The sequence below is a fragment of the Hyperoodon ampullatus genome (assembly GCF_949752795.1).
Source record: "Hyperoodon ampullatus genome assembly, chromosome: X".
Classification (NCBI taxonomy): domain Eukaryota; kingdom Metazoa; phylum Chordata; class Mammalia; order Artiodactyla; family Ziphiidae; genus Hyperoodon; species Hyperoodon ampullatus.
In genome coordinates, this window is record NC_136913.1 from 60,160,662 (window position 1) to 60,182,616 (window position 21,955).

The following is a 21,955-nucleotide window of genomic DNA, read 5'->3' on the forward strand; positions in this document are numbered from 1 at the left end:
TCCATTCAGGGAGCTTCAGTTCCAAGAGGATGGGGAAAAAACATTGCTTTTTTCCTCTCTGACTTCCCACTGGTTGGCCCCAGATGTAGTCTGACTGCAGATATGGAGAGTCACTGGCTGGAGGACTGAAAAGTGTAGCTCAAGGGAACCAGAAACTACTAAAAAGATGATGGAGAGAGGAGTCCAGAAAAGCAACACCATCATGTTGTTTATAAACAGCCTGGGCAGGCATGGATCTGATCCTGATTAGCACACCAAAGACTGTGAGAACTGAACTAAGGGACAGACATCCACTAGTACCAGACTGACCAATGAGTGTCCTGCACATGCAGGACAAATCTGAATAGCACTGCACAGGCTTTGAAAACTAAATTGATATTGGAACCACAGCCCCCAGAATTTGAAAACTGTGGCATGAATTTAACCAGGTTGATTGACAGCTAAAACAAAAACATCAACATTTCTATAAAATTTAGATAAGACCCAGAGGCTCATAACATAATATTCAAAATATCTAGACACAATAAGAAACTAATCTATGAAGACCCTTAAAAATCTCAACTCACATGAAAAAAGACAATCAACAGAAGCAGACAATGAGATGACATAGAATTTGGAACTACCCAGTAAGGACTTTAAAGCAGCCATTATAAAACTGTTTGAACATGCAATTATGACCACTCTCAACACAAATAGAAAAATAGAAACTCTCATCAAATAAACAGAACAGAGATCAGCAAACTGCAAGCTGTGGGCCAACGCAGATTATGAGCAAAAATTATTTTTACATTTTGAAAGATTGTTGAAAAAGATTATGCAACATAGACTGTATGTGATTCACAAAGCCTAAAATATATCTTGTCCTTTACAGAAAGTTTGCTAACACCTGAAATAGAAGCTATAAAGAACCAAATGGGAATGTTCAAACGGGAAAATATAATAAGCAAAATAATAAAAAAAAAAAACCCAAACACCTCGCTGGATGGACTCAATAGCAGAATGGATGTGAAAAAGGAGAGAGGCAGTAAACTTGAAAATAGATCAATATAAATTATCCAGTCTAAAAAGCAGACAGGAAAAAAGACTGAAAAAATAGGGAACAGAGCATCAAGTACCTATAAGATTATAATTAAAAAACCCTAAATTCCCAACCATTGGTGTCCCAGGCACTTGGCCAATATGTACATGAAAACGTACTCAACATCACTAATCATCAGGAAATTGTAGATCAAAACCACAATGAGATATTATCTCACACCTTTTAGAATAGCTATTATCAAAAAGACAAGAGAGGGCTTCCCTGGTGGCGCAGTGGTTGAGAGTCCACCTGCTGATGCAGGGGACATGGGTTCGTGCCCCGGTCCGGGAAGATCCCACATGCCGCGGAGCAGCTGGGCCCGTGAGCCATGGCCACTGAGCCTTCGCGTCTGGAGCCTGTGCTCCGCAACGGGAGAGGCCACAACAGTGAGAGGCGTGCATACCGCAAAAAAAAAAAAAAAAAAAAGAGACAAGAGATAATAAATGTTACTGAGGATGTGGAGAAAATGGAATCCTTGTAATGCAATGTAAATTGGTAAATCGGTACAGCCACTATGGAAAACACTATGGGTTCCTCAGAAAATTGAAAACATAACTACCATGTGATCCAACCAAAGGAACTGAAATCATAATCTCAAATTGATATCTGCACTGCCACGTTCACTGCAGCATTAGTCACAATGGCTAAGACATGGAAGCAACTTAAATGTCCACTGGTGGAAGAATGGATAAAGAAAATGTGGTATATGTATACAATGGAATATCATTCAGCCATAAAAAAAGAAGGAAAACCTGCCAGTTGTGACAGCACTGATGAACCTGGAGGACATTATGCTACATTAAAAAAGGAGGTGCAAAAGGACAAATATATTACATGATCTGACTTACATGAGGAATTTAAAATAGTCCAACTCATAGAAATAGAGTAAAATGGTAGCTTCCAGGGGTGGAGGAAGGAGAAAATGAGGAGATACTAATCAAAAGGTACAAAGTTTCAGTTATGCAAGATGAATAAGTCCTAGAGATCTACTTTACAGCATACTGCCTGTGGTTAACAATACTGTATTGTATACTTAAAATTTTTCTAAGAGGGTAAACCTTATATTTAAGTGTTCTTATAAAAATAATAATAATGAAGAGGGTGGTAGGAAACTTTTGGAGGTAATTAATATGTTTGTGGCACAGATTGGTGGTGATGAATTCTCAGATGTATACTTACCTCTAAACTTGTCAAACTTTATATATTAATTATACAGTTTTTGGTTTGTCAATCACACCTCAATAAAATTGTTTAAAAAAATGAAGCTCGGCAAATCCCTAACAGGATAAGTCCAAAAAACATTATGCTCAGACACACCATAAGCAAACTGCTGAAAACTAAAGACAAAGGAATAATCATGAAAACAAATAGAAAAACAATGCAATTCTTATAAAGGAACAATAAAACCACTATATCACAACTCTAATAGGTAAAAGTAAAAGGACTGACCATACCAAGTGTTGGTAAGGATGTAAAGCAACCTGCACTGTCATATGCTGCTGGTGGGAGCATAAAATGGTTCAACCTCTTTGGAAAACACTGTACTAGTTTCATAAAATGTTAAACATACATTTAACATATGACTCAGCCATTCCACTCCTACGATACCCAAGAGAAATAAAAACATATATCCACACAGAAACTTATACATGAATATTTAAAGCAGTTCTATTTGTATTAGATTTAAAAACAGCTAAAAACTGGCAAAAATCTGCATATACATCAACAGATGACTGGATAAACAAATTGTGGTATATCCATATAACAGAATTTTACTCTGCAATAAAAAAGAACAAACTATTGATATGAAAAAACACATGGATAAATCTCAAAATCAATATACAGAGTGAAAGAAGCCAAATCAAAAAAAGGATATACAGTATGATTCCATTTACATAAAAATTCCAGAAAATGCAGACAAATTTGTAAAGACAGAAAATTAATCAGTGGTGCCTGGGTATGAAGGAGGTGGCAGGGGAGGTGGAAGAGGAGGGACAAAAGAAAACTTCTGGGGGTTATGGAAAGGCTCATAATCTTGACTGTAATGATGGTTTCATGGGTGTACACATATGCCAAAACTCATCAAACTGTACAATTTAAATGTATGTGATTTACTGTACCTCAATAAACCTCTTCTGAAAATACCAATTTCATAAAAGATAAAGGCAAATTACTGAGGATACTAAAGAGATAGAACAACTAAATGCAAAGCATAACCCTGAACTGGATCCTGGACTGGAGGGGAAAAACATATGCTATAAAGTACAATTAGGACTTCCCTGATGGCCCAGTGGTTAAGATGCCGTGCTTCCAATGCAGGGGGCACAGGTTTGAACCCTGGTCAGGGAACTAAGATCCCACATGCCGCGTGGCCAAAAAAAATTATTAAAAAAAATTAATAATAAAGTACAATTAACAAAATTAGAATATGGATTGTACATTAAAGAATTTATGGGACTTGCCTGGTGGTGCAGTGGTTAAGAATCTGCCTGTCAATGCAGGGGCCATGGGTTCAGTCCCTGGCCCGGCAAGATCCCACATGCCGCAGAACAACTAAGCTCGTGCACCACAACTACTGAGCCTGCGCTCTAGAGCCCGCGAGCCACAACTACTGAAGCCCGCGCGCCTAGAGCCTGTGCTCTGCAACAAGAGAAGCCACCACAATAAGAAGCCCACGCACTGAAACAAAGAGTAGCCCCCACTCGCTGCAACTAGAGAAAGCCCGCATGCAGCAATGAAAACGCAATGCAGCCAAAAAACAAAAACAAAAACAAAAAACAAACTTTAGGACATGCCCTTAAAACAACAAAAAAAAGAACTTATGAATGTTAAATCTCTTGAATTTGATCACTGTACTGTGTTTATAAAGAGGGGCTATTCTATTCTTAAGAAATATACACTGAAGTACTAAGCAGTAAAGCTGCCTGATGAGTGCAATCTTCTCTCAATAAAGAAAACAATATGATGTATCAAGATTTACAGAAAAATACACGCACAAGGGCTCCCCTGGTGGCGCAGTGGTTGAGAGTCCGCCTGCCGATGCAGGGGACACGGGTTCATGCCCTGGTCCAGGAAGATCCCACATGCCGCAGAGCGGCTGGGCCCGTGAGCCATGGCCGCTGAGCCTGCACGTCCGGAGCCTGTGCTCCACAATGGGAGAGGCCACAACAGTGAGAGGCCCACATACCGCAAAAAACAAACAAACAAAAAAACCACACACACAAATCTCAATTGATTAAAAATAAAGCATTTCACAAAGTCCAACAACCTTTCACAATAAAAACACACAAACTAGGAATAGAAGGTAACTTCTTCAACATGATGAAAGCTGTATATGAGAAACAGCTAACATCATATTCAATGGTGAAAGACAGAAAGCTTGTCCTCTAAAATCAAGAACAAGACATGATGCCAGCTTTCATCACTTCTATTCAACATAGTACTGGAAGTTCTAGTCAGAGCAATTAAACAAGAAAAAGAAACAAAAGACATCCATATTGGAAAGGAAGAAGTAAAACTATCTCTATTCACAGGTGACATGATTTTGTATGTATAAAATCCTAAAGAACCTTTTAAAAATGTAGAGGTAATAAATGAATTCAGCAAAACTGCAGGTTACAAAACCAACACACAAAACTCAGTTACATTTCTATACACCAGAAATGAGCAATCAATTAAGAAAATTAAGAAAAAAATCCCATTTACAATACCATCAAAAAGAATAAAATATTTAGGAATAAACTTAACCAAGGAGGTGTAGACTTGTACACTGAAAACTAGAAAACATTGCTGAAAGAAATTAAAGACCTAAATAAATGGAAAGACATCTCACTCTCATGGGTTGAAAGACAGTATTGTAAAAATGACACTACCCAAAGAGATACATAGATTCAATGTAACACCTATCAAAAGCCCAGTGGCCCTTTTTGAAGAAATTATAAAAACCTATCCTAAAATTCATATAGATTCTCAAGGGACCCAGAGGAGCCAAAATAATTTTGGAAAAGAACAATGTTGGAGGTCTCCCACTTCCCTATTTCAAATGTATAGTACAACCAAGTTACAATAATCAGCGTGGTACTGGTATACAGATAGACATATAGACCAATACAATACAACAGAAAGCACAGAAATATAACTCTGATATCTATGGTCAATTGATTTTTTTTCATTAATTTATTTATTTTTGGCTGCGTTGGGTCTTCGTTTCTGTGCGAGGGCTTTCTCTAGTTGTGGCAAGTGGGGGCCACTCTTCATCATGGCGCCCGGGCCTCTCACTATCGCGGCCTCTCTTGTTGCAGAGCACAGGCTCCAGACGCGCAGGCTCAGTAGATGTGGCTCACGGGTCTACTTGCTCCGCGGCATGTGGGATCCTCCCAGACCAGGGCTCGAACCCGTGTCCCCTGCACTAGCAGGCAGATTCTCAACCACTGCACCACCAGGGAAGGCCCTGGTTAACTGATTTTTGACAAGGATGCAAGACCATTCAATTGGGAAAGAATAATCTCTTCAACAAATTGTACTAGAATAATTGGATATCCACATGTAAAATAATGAATTTAGACCCTTACCTTACACCATACACAAAATTAACTCAAAATGGATCAAACACCTGAATTTAAGAGCTAAAGCTGTAAAACTCTCAGAGAAAAACATAGGGGAAAACCTTCATGACCTTGAATTTGGTCATAGTTTCTTAAATATGACACAAAAAGCACAGGCAACAAAAGAAACCGATAAGTTGTACTTCATCAAAATGAAAAAACTGGGCTTCCCTGGTGGCGCAGTGGTTGAGAGTCCGCCTGCCGATACAGGGGACACGGGTTCGTGCCCCAGTCTGGGAAGATCCCACATGTCGTGGAGCGGCTGGGCCCGTGAGCCATGGCCGCTGAGCCTGCGCGTCTGGAGCCTGTGCTCCACAACGGGAGAGGCCACAACAGTGAGAGGCCCGCGTACAGCAAAAAAAAAAAAAAGAAAGAAAGAAAAAAGAAAAAATTTTGTTCATCAAAGGACACTATCAAAAAAAGTGAAAAGACAACCCACAAAATGGGCAAAATTACTTGCAAATCATATAAGGGTTTAATATCCAGACTATATAAAGAAGTCTTACAACTCAACAACCAAAAGAAAAACAACCCTATTTTTCCTGAAGTATAGTTGATTTACAATGTCATGCTATCAGGTGTACAGCACAGTGATTCAGAGATATATATATATATATACACATATATATGTATCTATATACATGTGTATATATATATATACATATATATGTATATTATATATGTGTGTGTGTGTGTGTGTGTGTGTGTGTGTGTGTGTGTGTATGGGGAGAGAGAGAGAGAGAGAGAAAGAGAGAGAGTCTTTTCCCATATAGGTTATTACAGAGTATGGAGTATAGTTCCTTGTGCTATACAGTAGGTCCTTGTTGGTTGTCTATTTTATATAAATAGTAGTGTGTATATGTTAATCCCAACCCCTAATTTATCCCTCCCCCGACTTTTTCCCTTTGGTAAACAAAAGTTTGTTTTCTATGTCTCTGAGTCTGTTTGTATATTGTAAATAAGCTGATTTGTATCTTTTTTGGGGATTTCACATATAAGCAGTATCATGTTTGTCTTTGGCTGGCTTACTTCACTTAGTATGATAATCTCTATGTCCAACCACGTTGCTGCAAATAGCATTATTTCATTCTTTCTTACGGCTGAATAATATTCCATTGTGTTCATAGACAGACAGACACACACACACCACATCTTCTTTATCCATTCATCTGTTGATGGACACTTAGGTTGCTTCCATGTCTTGGCTATTGTAAATAGTGCTGCAATGAACATTGGGGTGCAAGTACCTTTTTGAATTATAGCTTTCTCCGGATATATGCCCAGGAGTGGGATTGCAGGATCATATATGGTAACTATTTTTAGTTTTTTAAGTAACCTCCACACTGTTCTCCACAGTGGCTGCATCAATTTATATTCCCTCTGACAGTGTAGGAGGGTTCCTTTTGCTCCACACACTCTCCAGTATTTATTATTTGTAGACTTTTCGATGATAGCCTTTCTTTTAAATTTTTTTAAATTTTATTTATTTATTTATTATTATTGTTTATTTATTTATTTATGGCTGCATTGGGTCTTTGTTGCTGCTCACAGTCTTTCTCTAGTTACGGCGAGCAGAGGCTATTCTTCGTTGCAGTGCACAGGCTTCTTATTGTGGTGGTTTCTCTTGTTGCGGAGCACAGGCTCTAGGTGCACGGGTTTCAGTAGTTGTGACACGTGGCCTCAGTAGTTGTGGCTCACAGGCTCTAGAGTTCAGGCTCAGTAGTTGTGGCACACAGGCTTACTTGCTCTGCAGCATGTGGGATCTTCCTGGACGAGGGCTTGAACCCTTGTCCCCTGAATTGGCAGGCAGATTCTTAACCACTGCACCACCAGGGAAGTCCCTCGATGATGGCCATTCTGACTGGAGTGAGGTGATACCTCACTGTAGGAAAAACAAGCCAATTTTATTTATTTATTTTTATTTAAACAACAGAATTTATTTCTTACAGTTCTGAAGGCTAGAAAGTCCAAGATCAAGGTTTAGCCAACACTCTTCTATGGTGAAGGCTCTCTTCCTGGCTTGCTGACAGCTTCCTTCTTGCATGGTGAGGGCAGGGGGTGTGAGGAAAGCAAGTTCTCTGGGCCTCCTCTTATAAGGGTACTAATCTCATCACGAGGGCCCTACCTCGTCTAAACCTAATTACCTCCCAAAGGTGCTATCACCAAACACATTGAGAGTTTGGGCTTCAGCATCTGAACCTGGGGCAGAGGGGACACATTTCAGTTCACAGCATTTTGTAAAAACTGGCACAAGTAGAAATGCCAATTTGTTTAATGTTCAGCAGCTTATAACACCATTTATAACAACATTTAACATGACATTAATACATTTGTAATCTTAAAAAAAACCCAATTTTAAAAGAGGCAAAGGACTTTAAAAGACATTTCTCCAAAGAAGCTATATAAATAGCCAATAAGCACATGAAAAGATGCTCAATGTCATTAGATATCAGGAAAATGCAAACCAAAGGCACAATGAGAAACCACTTCACACCTACTAAGATGTCTATAATAATAATTTTTTTTAAGCCCAGAAAATAACAAGCGTTGGTGAGGATGTGGAGAAACTAGAACCCTCATTCAACTGCTGGTGGAAATGTAAAATGGTGCAGCCACTATGAAAAACAGTTTGGTGGTTCTTCAAAAAGTTAAACATAAAATTACCATGTTACCAAACATTCCAGTCCTAGGTATATATCCAAAAGAATTAAAAACAGGGATTCGAGCAGATACTTGTACATCAATGTTCATAGCAGCACTATTCACAATAACCAAAAGGTGGAAACAACTCAAGCATCCATCAATTGATGAACAGATAAACAAAAGGAGGTATATACATAAAATGAAATATTATTCAACCATAGAAAGGAATACAGTTCTGATACATGCCACAACATGGACCTTGAAAATATAAATGCTAAATGAAATAAGCCAGACACAAAAGGATAAATATTGTATGATTCCACTTACATGAAATATCTAGAACAAGCAAATTCATAGAGACAGAAAGTAAATTAGAGGTTACCAGGGGAGGCAGTAATGAGGAGTAGTTGTGTAATGGGTACAGAATTTCTATGGGTACAGAGTGGTGATGGTTGTACAACACTGTGAATGCACTTAATGCCACTGAATTGTACACTTAAAATGGTTAAAATGGCAAATTTTATATATTTTAGCACAGTAAAAATTATAGTAGAATGTCAGCAAATGAATATAAAAAGAAGGATGGAATGAGAAAAATAGCCAGTTGTCAACCTTCACAGTACTATTTTAGGCAAGAAATCTCCATGGATGGTGAAAGTGGAATGAGAAACTGGATTTTACATAGTCTCAAAGTACCACCTCACAAAACACTTAGGAATAACAAAGGGAAAAAATACGTACGTTTATATTGGCGAAACCTGGAAGACACCATTTTAACCAAGAAATCAAAGTTAGCACCACCAACAATAGAGTAAATTGATCCTGCATGCCACCCAACAGAATCACTTCTCTGATTTTCTGGCCCCAAATTCATAACCTGGTCTAATCATGAGGAAACTTTGAACAAACTTTAATTTGGTTAGGATGGGGGAACTGGGAAGATGTAGTTTAAGGGTTCAAACTTGAAACTAGTAGATAAGTTCTGGAAATCTAATGTACAACATAGTGATTACAGTCAACAATACTGTGCTATAAATTTTAAAATTGCTAAAAGACTAGAGTTGAACTGTTCTCAACACAAAAAAACAATATTTCTGTGACATGATAAAGGTGTTAGCTAACACTACTGCAGTAATCATATTGCAACATATAAGCGTATCAAATCAACATGTCATACACATCAAATTTATACAATATTATGTGTCAATTATATCGCAATAAAATTTCTTTAAAACAAATTAAGTCACATTCTACAAAATGACTGTTTTGTAATCTTCAAAAGTGTCAAGGTCATGAAAGTCAAGGCAAGAATGAGAAAGTGTTCCACTGAAAGAGACTGGTGACTAGGTGAATCCTACGTTGAATCCATTTTGTGTAAAGAACAATATTGAGAAACTTGAACGGGGTCTCTGGTAAAAGGGTATACAGGAGTTCTTTGTACTATTCCTATAATAGTTTTGTAACCCCTGAGGGGGGGCTGAGAGGGGGGGAGGTGTTCCCACACCTGGAGGGACCCTCGGGGGCTTGGATCAGGGCTGAGCGCACCCAGCATTTCCCCTGCTCAAGGCCGAGGAAGTCTGTCCGGCTCTCGGGCAGGGTCTTACACCCTCAGAGGCCCCCTCTGGGCCGCGTTGGTCCTGGGAGTGCAGGGGGAGAACAGGAGAGGCCGGGGGTGGAGGGAAGAAGAAAGGCAGTCAGGAGGGCCCCTCCAGGACCAGAGGGGTGGGAGAGGAGTGGAGGGCGTTAGCCCCACCAACCCAAGCCCAGAAGACCTGCTGGGCTCCCAGGCTGGGTCCCCAGCCCTCAATGGCCCCCTAGAGGCCACGTGGGTCCTGGGGGCATAGGAGGGAGGCCAGGGAGATGAGAGGTGGGGGGCACGCCAGGGCCCCTTCAGTTCCTTTGAGCCTAAGCCCCACCCCCTAAATGCCCCAGGGCCTTTTCCAGCCCTGTGGGTCCTAAGCACAGGCCTCGCCCACCATCCAAACCCTGCCCCTGCTTAGGCCCCACCGACTGAAGCCAAGGCCTTTTCCACTTTTTCTTTTTGCTCCTCCTCTTTTTTACTACTGTGGTTCAGTTTTACTCCCAGTTGTTGTTTCATCTATATGTTTATTTTTAAACTCTTTCTAACATACCTGTTAGTTTCCTAGTCTAATTTTATTTTTTACTTTGCTATTGTTCTTTTTTTTTTCGCCACCCCGTGTGGCTTGCAGGATCTTGGTTCACAACTCGGGGGTTGGGCTGAAGCTCCTGCGGTGGGAGCTCCAAGTCTGAACCACTGGATTAACAGAGAGCCTCGGTCCCCAGGGAATATTCATAGGAGTGAGGTCTCATGGAGGTCCTCATCTCAGCAGCAAGACCCAGCTTTACCAAACAGCCTACAAATTCCAGTATTGGAAGCCTCAGTCCAAACAACCAGTAAGACAGGAACACATCCCACTCATCAAAAAATAAAAATAAAAAAAAAACCACAGACAGCAAAAAAATACATCACAGGGGCTTCCCTGGTGGCGCAGTGCTTGAGAATCTGCCTGCTAATGCAGGGGACACGAGTTCAAGCCCTGGTCTGGGAGGATCCCACATGCTGCGGAGCAACTAGGCCCGTGAGCCACAACTACTGAGCCTGTGCGTCTGGAGCCTGTGCTCCACAACAAGAGAGGCCGTGATAGTGAGAGGCCCATGTATCGCGATGAAGAGTGGCCCCCGCTTGCCACAACTAGAGAAAGCCCTCGCACAGAAACAAAGACCCAACACAGCAAAAATAAATTAATTAATTAATAAACTCCTACCCCCAACATCTTCTTAAAAAAAATACATCACAGAAGAAGCAAGGTAAAAACCCACAAGACCAAATAAATTAGGAGCAAATAGGCAATCTACCTGAAAAAGGATCAGAGTAATGACAGCAAAGATGATCCAGAATCTCAGAAATAGAATGGAGGCACGGATTGAAAAAATACAAGAACTGTTTAACAGAGATGAACAACACAATAACTGAAATGAAATATACACTAGAAGGAATCAATAACAGAAGAACTGAGGCTAAAGGAGGAATAAGTGAGGTGGAAGACAAAATGGTGGAAATAACTGCCAAGGAGCAGAATAAAGAAAAAAGAATAAAAAGAATTGAACACAATCTCAGAGACCTCTGTGACAACACTAAACGCACCAATATTCGAATTATAGGGGTCCCAGAAGAAGAGAAAAAGAAAGGGTCTGAGAAAATATGTGAGGAGATCATAGTCAAAAACTTCCATAACATGGGAAATGAAATAGTCACCAAGTCCAGGAAGTGCAGAGAGTCCCATAAGGATAAACTCTAGGAGAAACACATCAGGACACATATGAATCAAACTAACAAAAATTAAATTCAAAGAAAAAATATTAAAAGCAGCAAGGGAAAAACAAAAAATAACATACAAGGGAATCCCCATACGGTTATCAGCTGATTTTTCAGCAGAAACTCTGCAGGCCAGAAGGGAGTGGCAGGATATACTTAAAGTGAGAAAAGAGAAAAACCTACAACCAAGATTACTCTACCCAGCAAGGATTTCATTCAGATTGGACGGAGAAATCAGAAGCTTTTCAGACAAACAAAAGGTAAGAGAATTCAGTACCACCAAACCAGCTTTACAGCAAATGCTAAAGAAACTTCTCTAGGGGGGAAACACAAGACAAGAAAAAGACCTGCAAAAACAAACCCAAGACAATTAATAAAATGTCAGTAGGAACATACATATCGATAATAACCTTGAATGTAAATGGCTTAAATGCCCTAACCAAAAGACACAAACTGGCTGAATGGATACAAAAACAAGACCCATATATATGCTGTCTACAAGAGACCCACTTCAGACCTAGGGACACATACAGAGTGAAAGCTAAGGGATGGAAAAAGATATTCCATGCAAAGGGAAATCAAAAGAAAGCTGGAATAGCATTACTTGTATCAGATAAAATAGACTTTAAAATAAAGACTCTTACAAGAAATAAGGAAGGACACTACATAATGATCAAGGGATCAATCCAAGAAGAAGATAAAACAATTATAAATATGTATGCACCCAACACAGGAGCACCTCAATACATAAGACAAATGCTAACAACCATGAAAGGCAAAATCGACAGTAACATAATAATAGTAGGGGACTTAAACACCCCACTTACACCAATGGACAGATCATCCAAACAGAAAATAAATAAGGAAACACAAGCTTTAAATGACACAATAGACAGACATAGATTTAATTGATATTTATAGAACACTCCACCCAAAAGTGGCAGAATACACTTTCTTCTCAAGTGCACATGGAATATTCTCCAGGATAGATCACATCTTGGGTCACAAATCAAGCCTCAGAAAATTTAAGAAAATTGAAATCATATCAAGCATCTTTTCTGACCACAATGCTGTAAGATTGCAAATCAATTACAGGAAAATATCTGTAAAATACACAAATACAAGGAGGCTAAACAGTGCACTACTAAATAACCAAGAGATCACTGAAGAAATTAAAGAAGAAATTTAAAAAATACATAGAAACAAATGACAATGAAAACACGACGACCCAAAACCTATGGGACACAGCAAAAGCAGCTCTACGAGGGAAGTTTATAGCAATTCAATCCACCTCAAGAAACAAGAAAAATCTCAAATAAACAATCTAACCTTATACCTAAAGCAACTAGAGAAAGAAGAACAAAGAAAACCCAAAGTCAGTAGAAGGAAAGAAATCATAAAGGTCAGAGCAGAAATAAATGAAACAGAAATGAAGGAAACAATAGCAAAGATCAATAAACCTAAAAGTTGGTTCTTTGAGAAGATAAACAAAATTGATAAACCCTTAGAAAGACTCATCAAGAAAAAAAAGGAGAGGATGCAAATCAATAAAATTAGAAATGAAAAAGGAAAAATCACAACTGACACTGCAGAAATACAAAGGATTATAAGAGACTACTACAAACAACTATAGGCCAATAAAATGGACAGCCACGAAGAAATGGACAAATTCTTGGAAAAGTACAATTTTCCAAGACTGAACCAGGAAGAATTAGAAAATATAAACAGACCTATCACAAATAATGAAGTTGAAACTGTAATTAAAAATCTTCAAACAAACAAAAGTCAAAGACCAGATGGCTTCACAGCCTAATTCTATCAAACATATAGAGCAGACCTAACACTGATCCTTCTCAAACGCTTCCAAAAACCTGCAGAGGAAGGAACACTCCCAAATTCATTCTACCAAGCCACCATTACCCTGATACCAAAACCAAAAAAATATATCACAAAAAAAGAAAAATATAGACCAATATCACTGATGAACATAGATGCAAAAATCCTGAACAGGGCTTCACTGGTGGCGCAGTGGTTGAGAGTCCTCCTGCCGGTGCGGGGGACGCGGGTTCGTGCCCCGGTCTGGGAGGATCCCGCGTGCCGCAGAGCGGCTGGGCCCGTGGGCCATGGCCGCTGAGCCTGTGCGTCCGGAGCCTGTGCTCCACAACGGGAGAGGCCACAACAGTGAGGCCCGCATACCACAAAAAAAAAAAAAAAATCCTGAACAAAATACTAGCAAACAGAATCCAACAACATACTAAAAGGATCATACCCCATGATCAAGTGGGATTTATCCCAGGGATGCAAGGATTCTTCAATATACGCAAACCAATGTGATACACCATGTTAACAAATTAAGGAATAAAAACCATATGATCATCTCAATAGATGCAGAAAAAGCTTTTGACAAAATTCAACACCAATTTATGATAAAATCTCTCCAGAAAATGGGCATAGAGAGAACCTACCTCAACACGATAAAGGCGATATATGACAAACCCACAGCAAACATCATACTCAATGGTGAAAAACTGAAAGTGTTTCCACTAACATCAGGGACAGGACAAGAATGTCCACTCTCGCCACTCTTATTCAACATAGTTTTGGAAGTCTTAGCCATGGCAATCAGAGAAGAAAAAGATATAAAAGGAATACAAATTGGGAAAGAAGAAGTAAAACTGTCACAGTTTGCAGATGACATGATAATGTACATAGAAAATCCTAAAGATGCTACCAGAAAACTGCTAGAACTAATCAAGGAATTTGGTAAGGTTGCAGGATACAAAATTAATGCACAGAAATATCTGGCATTCCTATACACTAACAATGAAAAATCAGAAAGAGAAATTAAGGAAACAATCCCATTTACCATCACAACAAAAAGACGAAAATACCTAGGAATAAACCTACCTAAGGAGGCAAAAAACTGGGACTCAGAAAACTATAAAACACTGATGAAAGAAATCAAAGATGACATAAACAGATAGAAAAATATATCATGTTCTTGGATTGGAAGATATTGTGAAAATGACTACACTACCCAAAGAAATCTACAGATTCCAAGCCCTATCAAACTACCAATGGCATTCTTCACAGAATTAGAACAAAAAATTTTACAATTGCTATGGAAACACGAAAGACCATGAATAGCCAAAGCAATCTTGAGAAAGAAAAACAGAGCTGGAGGAACAGGCTCCCCAACTTCAAACTATACTACAAAGCTACAGTAATCAAGACAGTATGGTACTGGCACAAAAACAGAAATATAGACCAATGGTACAGGATAGAAAGCCCAGAGATAAACCCACACATATGTGGTCACCTAATTTATGACAAAGGAGGCAAGAACATACAATGGAGAAAAGACAGCCTCTTCAGTAAGTTGTGCTGGGAAAACTGGACAGCTACATGTAAAAGAATGAAATTAGGACACTCCTTAACACCACACACACAAAAAAACTCAAAATGGATTAAAGACCTAAATTTAAGACCAGACACTATAAAACTCTTAGAGGAAAACATAGGAAAACATTCTTTGACATAAACCACAGCAAGATCTTTTTTGACCCACCTCCTCGAGTAATGAAAATAAAAACAAAAATAAACAAATGGAACCTAATGAAACTTAAAAGCTTTTGCACAACAAAGGAAACCATAAACAAGACGAAAAGCCAATGCTTAGAATGGGAGAAAATATTTGCAAATGAAACAATGGACAAAGGATTAGTCACCAAAATATACAAACAGCTCATGAAGATCAAAATCAAAAAAACAAACAATCCAATTAAAAAATGGGCTGGGGCTTCCCTGGTGGCGCAGTGGTTGAGAGTCTGCCTGCCGATGCAGGGGACGCGGGTTCGTGCCCCGGTCTGGGAGGATCCCACATGCCGCGGAGCGGCTGGGCCCGTGAGCCATGGCTGCTGAGCCTGCGCGTCCGGAGCCTGTGCTCCGCAACGGGAGAGGCCACAACAGTGAGAGGCCCACGTACTGCAAAAAAAAAAAAAAAAAAAAAAAAAAATCAAAAAATGGGCTGAAGACCTAAACAGACATTTCTCCAAAGAAGACGTACAGATGGCCAAGAGGCACATGATAAGATGCTCAACATCACTAATTATTACAAAAATGCAAATCAAAACTACAATGAGGTAACACCTCACACCGGTCAGAGTGGCCATTATCAAAAAATCTAGAAACAATAAATGCTGGAAAGGGTGTGGTGAAAAGGGAACCGTCTTGCTTTGTTGGTGGGAATGTAAATTGATACAACCACTATGGAGAACAGTATGGAGGTTCCTTATAAAACTAAAAATAGAACTACCATATGACCCAGCAATCCCACTACTGGGCATATACCCTGAGAAAACCATAATTCAAAAAGGGACATGTACCACAATGTTCATTGCAGCACTATTTACAAATAGCTAGGACATGGAAGCAACCTAAGTGTCCATCAACAGGTGAATGGATAAAGAAGATGTGGCACATATATACAATGGAATATTACTCAGCCATAAAAAGAAACAAAATTGATATATTTATAGTGAGGTGGATGGACCTAGAGTCTGTCATACAGAGTGAAGTTAAGTCAGAAAGAGAAAAACAAATACTGTATACTAACATATACATATGGAGTCTAAAAAAAAAAAGGTAGGTACTGATGAACCTAGTGGCAGGGCAGGAATAAAGACACAGACATAGAGAATGCACTTGAGGACACAGGGTTAGGAAGGATAAGCTGGGATGAAGTGAGAGAGTGGCATGGACATATATACGCTACCAAATGTAAAACAGATAGCTAGTGGGAAGCTGCTGCATAGCACAGGGAGATCAGCTCGGTGCTTTGTGACCACCTAGATGGGTGGGATAGGGAGGGTGGCAGGGAGTCTCAAGAGGGAGGGGATATGGGGATATATGTATGCCTGTGGCTGATACACTTTGTTGTACAACAGAAGCTAACACCATTATGAAGCAATTATACTCCAATCAAATCTATTTTAAAAAAAAAAGAAAGAACCCATATCACTTTTTCAAAAACCCTTTCTAGTAAAGAACAAAGGAAGCAAAATATTTCAAAGGTTGGCTAAGTAAGTAGATCTGATCTAAAATATAATCTCTAAAGGATCACATGAAGTAGTAATGATTCTTCCTAGAACTTGATATAGCATATTTTCAAATGCTTGGAGAATAAAGGCAGAGATTTCACTCACCATTTGGGGCAGCCTTATCAACATATCTTTACAGCGCAGTATACATGTAGATGCTCTTTGAAAATCCTCTTGAGCAACTGCCTGGGAAAGCAAAAAAATGTCAGTAACTGGTTAAAATGAAATAACAAGCTATTTGTCTATAAGTAAAATCTAACATATTTTTAACTGGTGTTAAAAAGTCTTAATTTCTTTTCTAATCTTCTTAGCAATGCTAACTGGTTGAGCTAAACATAATAGCCAGCTCAAAATACAGAGAAATAAGTGATAAGAATCTTGGGTGAGACAAAGTTGACACTGAATGACAAGAGTTATTTCATTTTTCTGGAAATATCAAAATTGGTGTATTATACAATCTTATGTTATTATATTATGATATAATGCGATGTCTGATAGATGTTTCCCCAGCTTGAAGAGCTCTTGTATTTGTCTCCACATTAGAGGAGTTTTTTACATTAAATAGCAGTCTTTTGTCCTAAAACAGGTTCATAGTAACTTCATAGTCTGAAATGCTGTGAACATCTGCTACGAAAGGCAGTTTAGTGCAATCCTATCTTGGAGCTAGAAGAGCTACTCTGATATTTATTACGTATAACCTTGAACCTTATGCTCTCACAGCTTTAGCTTCCTCATCTATAAAACGAGGATACTGTACTAAATTATCCCTTAAGATTTCTTTCAGCTCTACCATTCCATGACACTCAAATAAACGAAAACATCAATCACACATTACTTCCACACTTGTAGAAGAGGCTTGTTTCAGTCATTAAAGAATTTAGCTGATGAGGCATATTAAAAGAAACGTGGACACACACAAAAAAATAATTTTCTGAAGTACTTTCTCAAGGAAAAAATCCCTATATTCACTATTTTCTTTTCTCTTCTTTATGTGGTGTCAAATATTTTTGTGCTTTGGATAATAAAAGAATTAAGTAGAGAGAAGGAAAGATGAAGAATGTAAGAAGCCAGCTTCTCTCTAGTTTTCTCCTCTATCTACTTGCTGAATCTTAAGCTTGACATTTTGCTGAGTAGATACCCTTCTCTAAGGCTTTAATACTAGATTTTGTTAAAGGAGAAAAAAAAACTGTAAGCACAAGAATCTCAATAAGCCAAATCTCAATTATCTATAGAGATTACAAAATAATATTCCCATCTATACAAATAAATGTTTGATGAATATGTGCTAATTGATTCATTATTCAAGGTGAAGAAAATCTTATTATAAAAGAGATACACTGAGTGACAAACATCAATATCAGAGGAGGATGCTTTCTGTTCTTAAAAGATACAAAACAATACAAGCCTTTAATAGTCAAAGAATCCATAAAGTGTCTATCAATATTCAGGTTTTACAAAGTCCAAAGGTCTTTTCATGTTTTCCTAAAACTTACTGAGGTAGAAGGCAACTATTAAAAAACTTATTCAATGCGAAATTGATAAAATACAATTTATTGATTTTTTCTTGTTAAAAAAGAATATATGACTTTTACAGAGATCTTTAAAAATACAGAATATTTTTAAAGAATAAAATCAACTGTAATCTCCAAACTCAGATGATCACTACTGATATTCGGATGTATTTCCTTTCAAAACCATCTAGGTTTATATTTATAGAGTTTGGATCATGCTTTATTGTTTTATTTAATTTCTAAATTTGAATTAAGTAAACAATCTGAAATTAAACATCTTTTTCTTTCAACAACAAAAAGTATACTGAGATTTTATCTCAGAGGAAATAACAGGTCTAATAATTCAAGCTAGTTTTGAAAATTTATTCATCTTGTTGGGCCAGAAATCAATGTTTCAAATCCAAACGATACAGAATTCCAGTAAAAGAAGTCTTAAGGAAGAGGCAGCATGATGTAATGCTGTAGAAACCTTTGGTGAGCATCATACTTACCAGTGGAGCTTTCTGAAAATCACATGCCCAGGTCCCACCACTTGGAGATTCTGAATCATTAGGTCTGGGATGATGCCCAGCCTATACTGATGTAGTAAAAAGAATATAGGATTTGGATTCCCAGCTTCCCCTCTTCTTTGCTCAGTGAACTTAGGCAAGTCACAACCTCTTTGAGCCTCAATTTCCTTAATCGTAAAATAGGGATAGTAATGTCTACCACATAGGATTGATCTTATGAGGATCAAGTGAGATCACAGATATGAAGGCACTTCATAAACTGTAAGGCAGTATACAAAAATGTTAACATATTTAACAGTCAAAACTACCACCAGTGCCAAGAATTGTAACAAAGGAAGTTATCTGTTCTTGTGTGGTACTCACTGCTTGTAAAATCATATGCTAGCAGGTCTATAAAGTATTATAACTTATACTGATGGATCAAGGAATCTTAAGTTTCCCTTCCTTAGAAGAGAGAAGAAAGACTCCAAGGTTGGACCTGAACTGCTGCTACAAAGGATTATTGCCATTATGCAAGGAATTAAATGCTAGACAGACTATCACCTAATATGCTACTAAGTGATGATGACAACACAATCAATCCAAAGAGAGTAAACTATGCTGAATGGATCCACTAAAAATTTATGCTAACTTCCACTGGACCTTCACTTTAGCTCAGCAAACAAGAATGTTACAGCTCCTAGTACCATGTCAAGTATATAGTAAATGCTCAGTAAAAATTAGTTTCCTTCTTTGTTGATTTTCTTAGGTCATTTCCCACCCAGATGTTCCAGCCCTTCTTCGTATTCTTCAAGTGCTCCATAACATACCACAACCTCCTACTGCACCTCTCCCAAAAATTACTTCACCTTCCACCTTATTAAAAAAAACTCATGCGCTCCTGAACGTCTAATTCTTCTTTGCAGTGTAAAATACCTAACTTATGTCCCTTTCCTAACCAGAAAAAAATCCACAATCTTCTTAATTTTCACAGCATAATTAGTTGTTCACCTTTTGTTTTACTGTGGAACTGGAACTTCATTCATATGAAAGCAATTATCCTAGTGTAATGTATCTGCTTATACATCTGTATCTTCCACAAAACTGACCTTAAGCTCCTGTAAGAGAGGAACCACACATTAACATGATTTTTTTTTTGGCCACACCACTCACGTGGCTTGCGGCAGGGGTCACTAACCAGGCCACATAGCAGGAGGTGAGCAGCAGGCCACTAAGCGAAGCTTCATCTATATTTACAGCCACTCCCCATCACTCACATTACCACCTGAGCTCCACCTCCTGTCAGATCAGCAGTGGCATTAGGTTCTCATAGGAGTGTGAACCCTACTGGGAACTGCGCATGTCAGGGATCTAGGTTGCATGCTCCTTATGAGAATCTAATGCCTGATGATCTGAGGTGGAGCTGAGGCAGTGATGCTAGCGCTGGGGAGTGGCTACAAATACAGATTATCATTAGCAGAGAGGTTTGACTGCACAGAGACCATAATAAATCAATTGCTTGCAGACTCATATCAAAACCCTATCAGTGAGTGGCGACTGACAATTAAGCTGCATTTGGTGGCAGGCTTTATAGTGGCAAGTGAGTTGATGTACTTCAATTGTACAGTTGCATCTGGTGGCAGGCTTTAAGTCAGGATCCGACACTTATTTTAGTCTGTGCATGGCCCACCCATTATTTTATTTACCACTTCCATCCACGCCTCTTTCCCGCACTGTGCACTTGGTCTCAATCACAGTTTTGGTAAGCCCACAAGCTAACCCTAGCCAAAATGAGTAAAAAACAAACGTGCTAGAGAGCTTCTTCGAAAAGGGGGAAAGACCCAATGATGAGAAAGCAGAAGACTCTAAGACTGACAACAAAAAGAAAGCTGCATTTAAAAGAAAATACCAAGAGTCCTTCTTAAATTATGGGTTCATTGCAACGGTGATTCACATTCTCCAAGCCTGCTTTGTGTAATATGTGGTGACCGGCTAACCAACGAAGCCATGAAACCTTCAAAACTGCTTCGCCACATGGAGACCAAGCACCCTGCATTAAAAGATAAGCCTTTGGAGTTTTTCAAAAGAAAAAAACATGAACATGAAGAACACAAGCAATTATTGAAGGCCACCACTTCATCAAATGTGCCTGCACTAAGAGCATCATTCTTAGTGGCTAACCACATTGCTAAAGCTAAGAAGCCCTTTACTACTGGTGAAGAGTTGATCCTGCCTGCTGCTAAGGACATCTGTCGTGAACTTTTAGGAGAGGTGGCACGTTCCTCTTTTGGCTAGCACCATACTAGACGACTTGATGAAATAGCAGAGGATACTGAGGCACAATTGTTAGAGAGGATTAATGAGTCACCATGGTATGCAATCCAAGTTGATGAGTCTACTGATGTTGACAACAAGGCAACAATGCTTGTTTTAGTGTGACATATTTTTCAGGAGGATGTGCATGAGGATATGTTATGTGCACTTTTGTTGCTAACCAACACCACAGCTACAGAATTATTCAAGTCTTTGGATAATTACATACCAGGAAAACTGAACTGGTCATTTTGTGTCGGTATATGCACGGACGGAGCAGCTGCCATGACTGGATGGCTTTCTGGTTTCACTACTCGGGGTCAAAGAAGTCGCTTCTGAATGTGAGTCTACGCACTGTGTCATCCATAGAGAAATGCTAGCTAGCCGAAAAATGTCACCTGAACTTAGCAACATTTTGCAGGATGTGATTAAAATTATCAACCACATTAAAGTACGTGCCCTTAACTCACATCTGTTCGTGCAGCTCTGTGAGGAGGTGGACACAGAGCACACACGTGTTCTCTTATACACAGAAGTGAGATGGCTTTCTAAGGGTGGATCACTGGCCAGAGTTCCTGAGTTATGAGAGCCGCTTCAGAGATTTCTTTTAGAAAACAGTCACCACTGGCAGCACATCTCAGTGACACAGAATGGGTCACAAAACTTGCATACTTGTGTGACGTATTCAACCTGCTCAACGAACTCAATCTGTCACTTCAGAGGAGAAGGATAACTGTGTTCAAGTCAGCAGATAAAGTGGCTGCATTCAAAGCCAAACTGGAATTATGGGGGTGACGAGTGAACATTGGGATTTTTCACATATTTCAAAACATTAGGAGAGATTTTGAAAGAGACTGAGCCAGGGCCTTCTTTCTCCCAGCT

The 21,955-nt window shown here is 38.9% G+C and overlaps 1 protein-coding gene across 1 annotated transcript in view; it reads right to left on the reverse strand.

Moving 5' to 3' along the window:
* Positions 1-21,955, reverse strand: part of TEX11 (testis expressed 11) — a gene marked incomplete at both ends in the record, with an annotated part of 339,675 nt that overhangs the window by 269,730 nt on the left and 47,990 nt on the right. The window contains one exon of the mRNA XM_079728048.1: positions 16,867-16,947. Coding sequence (XP_079584174.1) covers positions 16,867-16,947 — 81 coding nt within the window. The remainder of the gene's footprint in view (positions 1-16,866; positions 16,948-21,955) is intronic.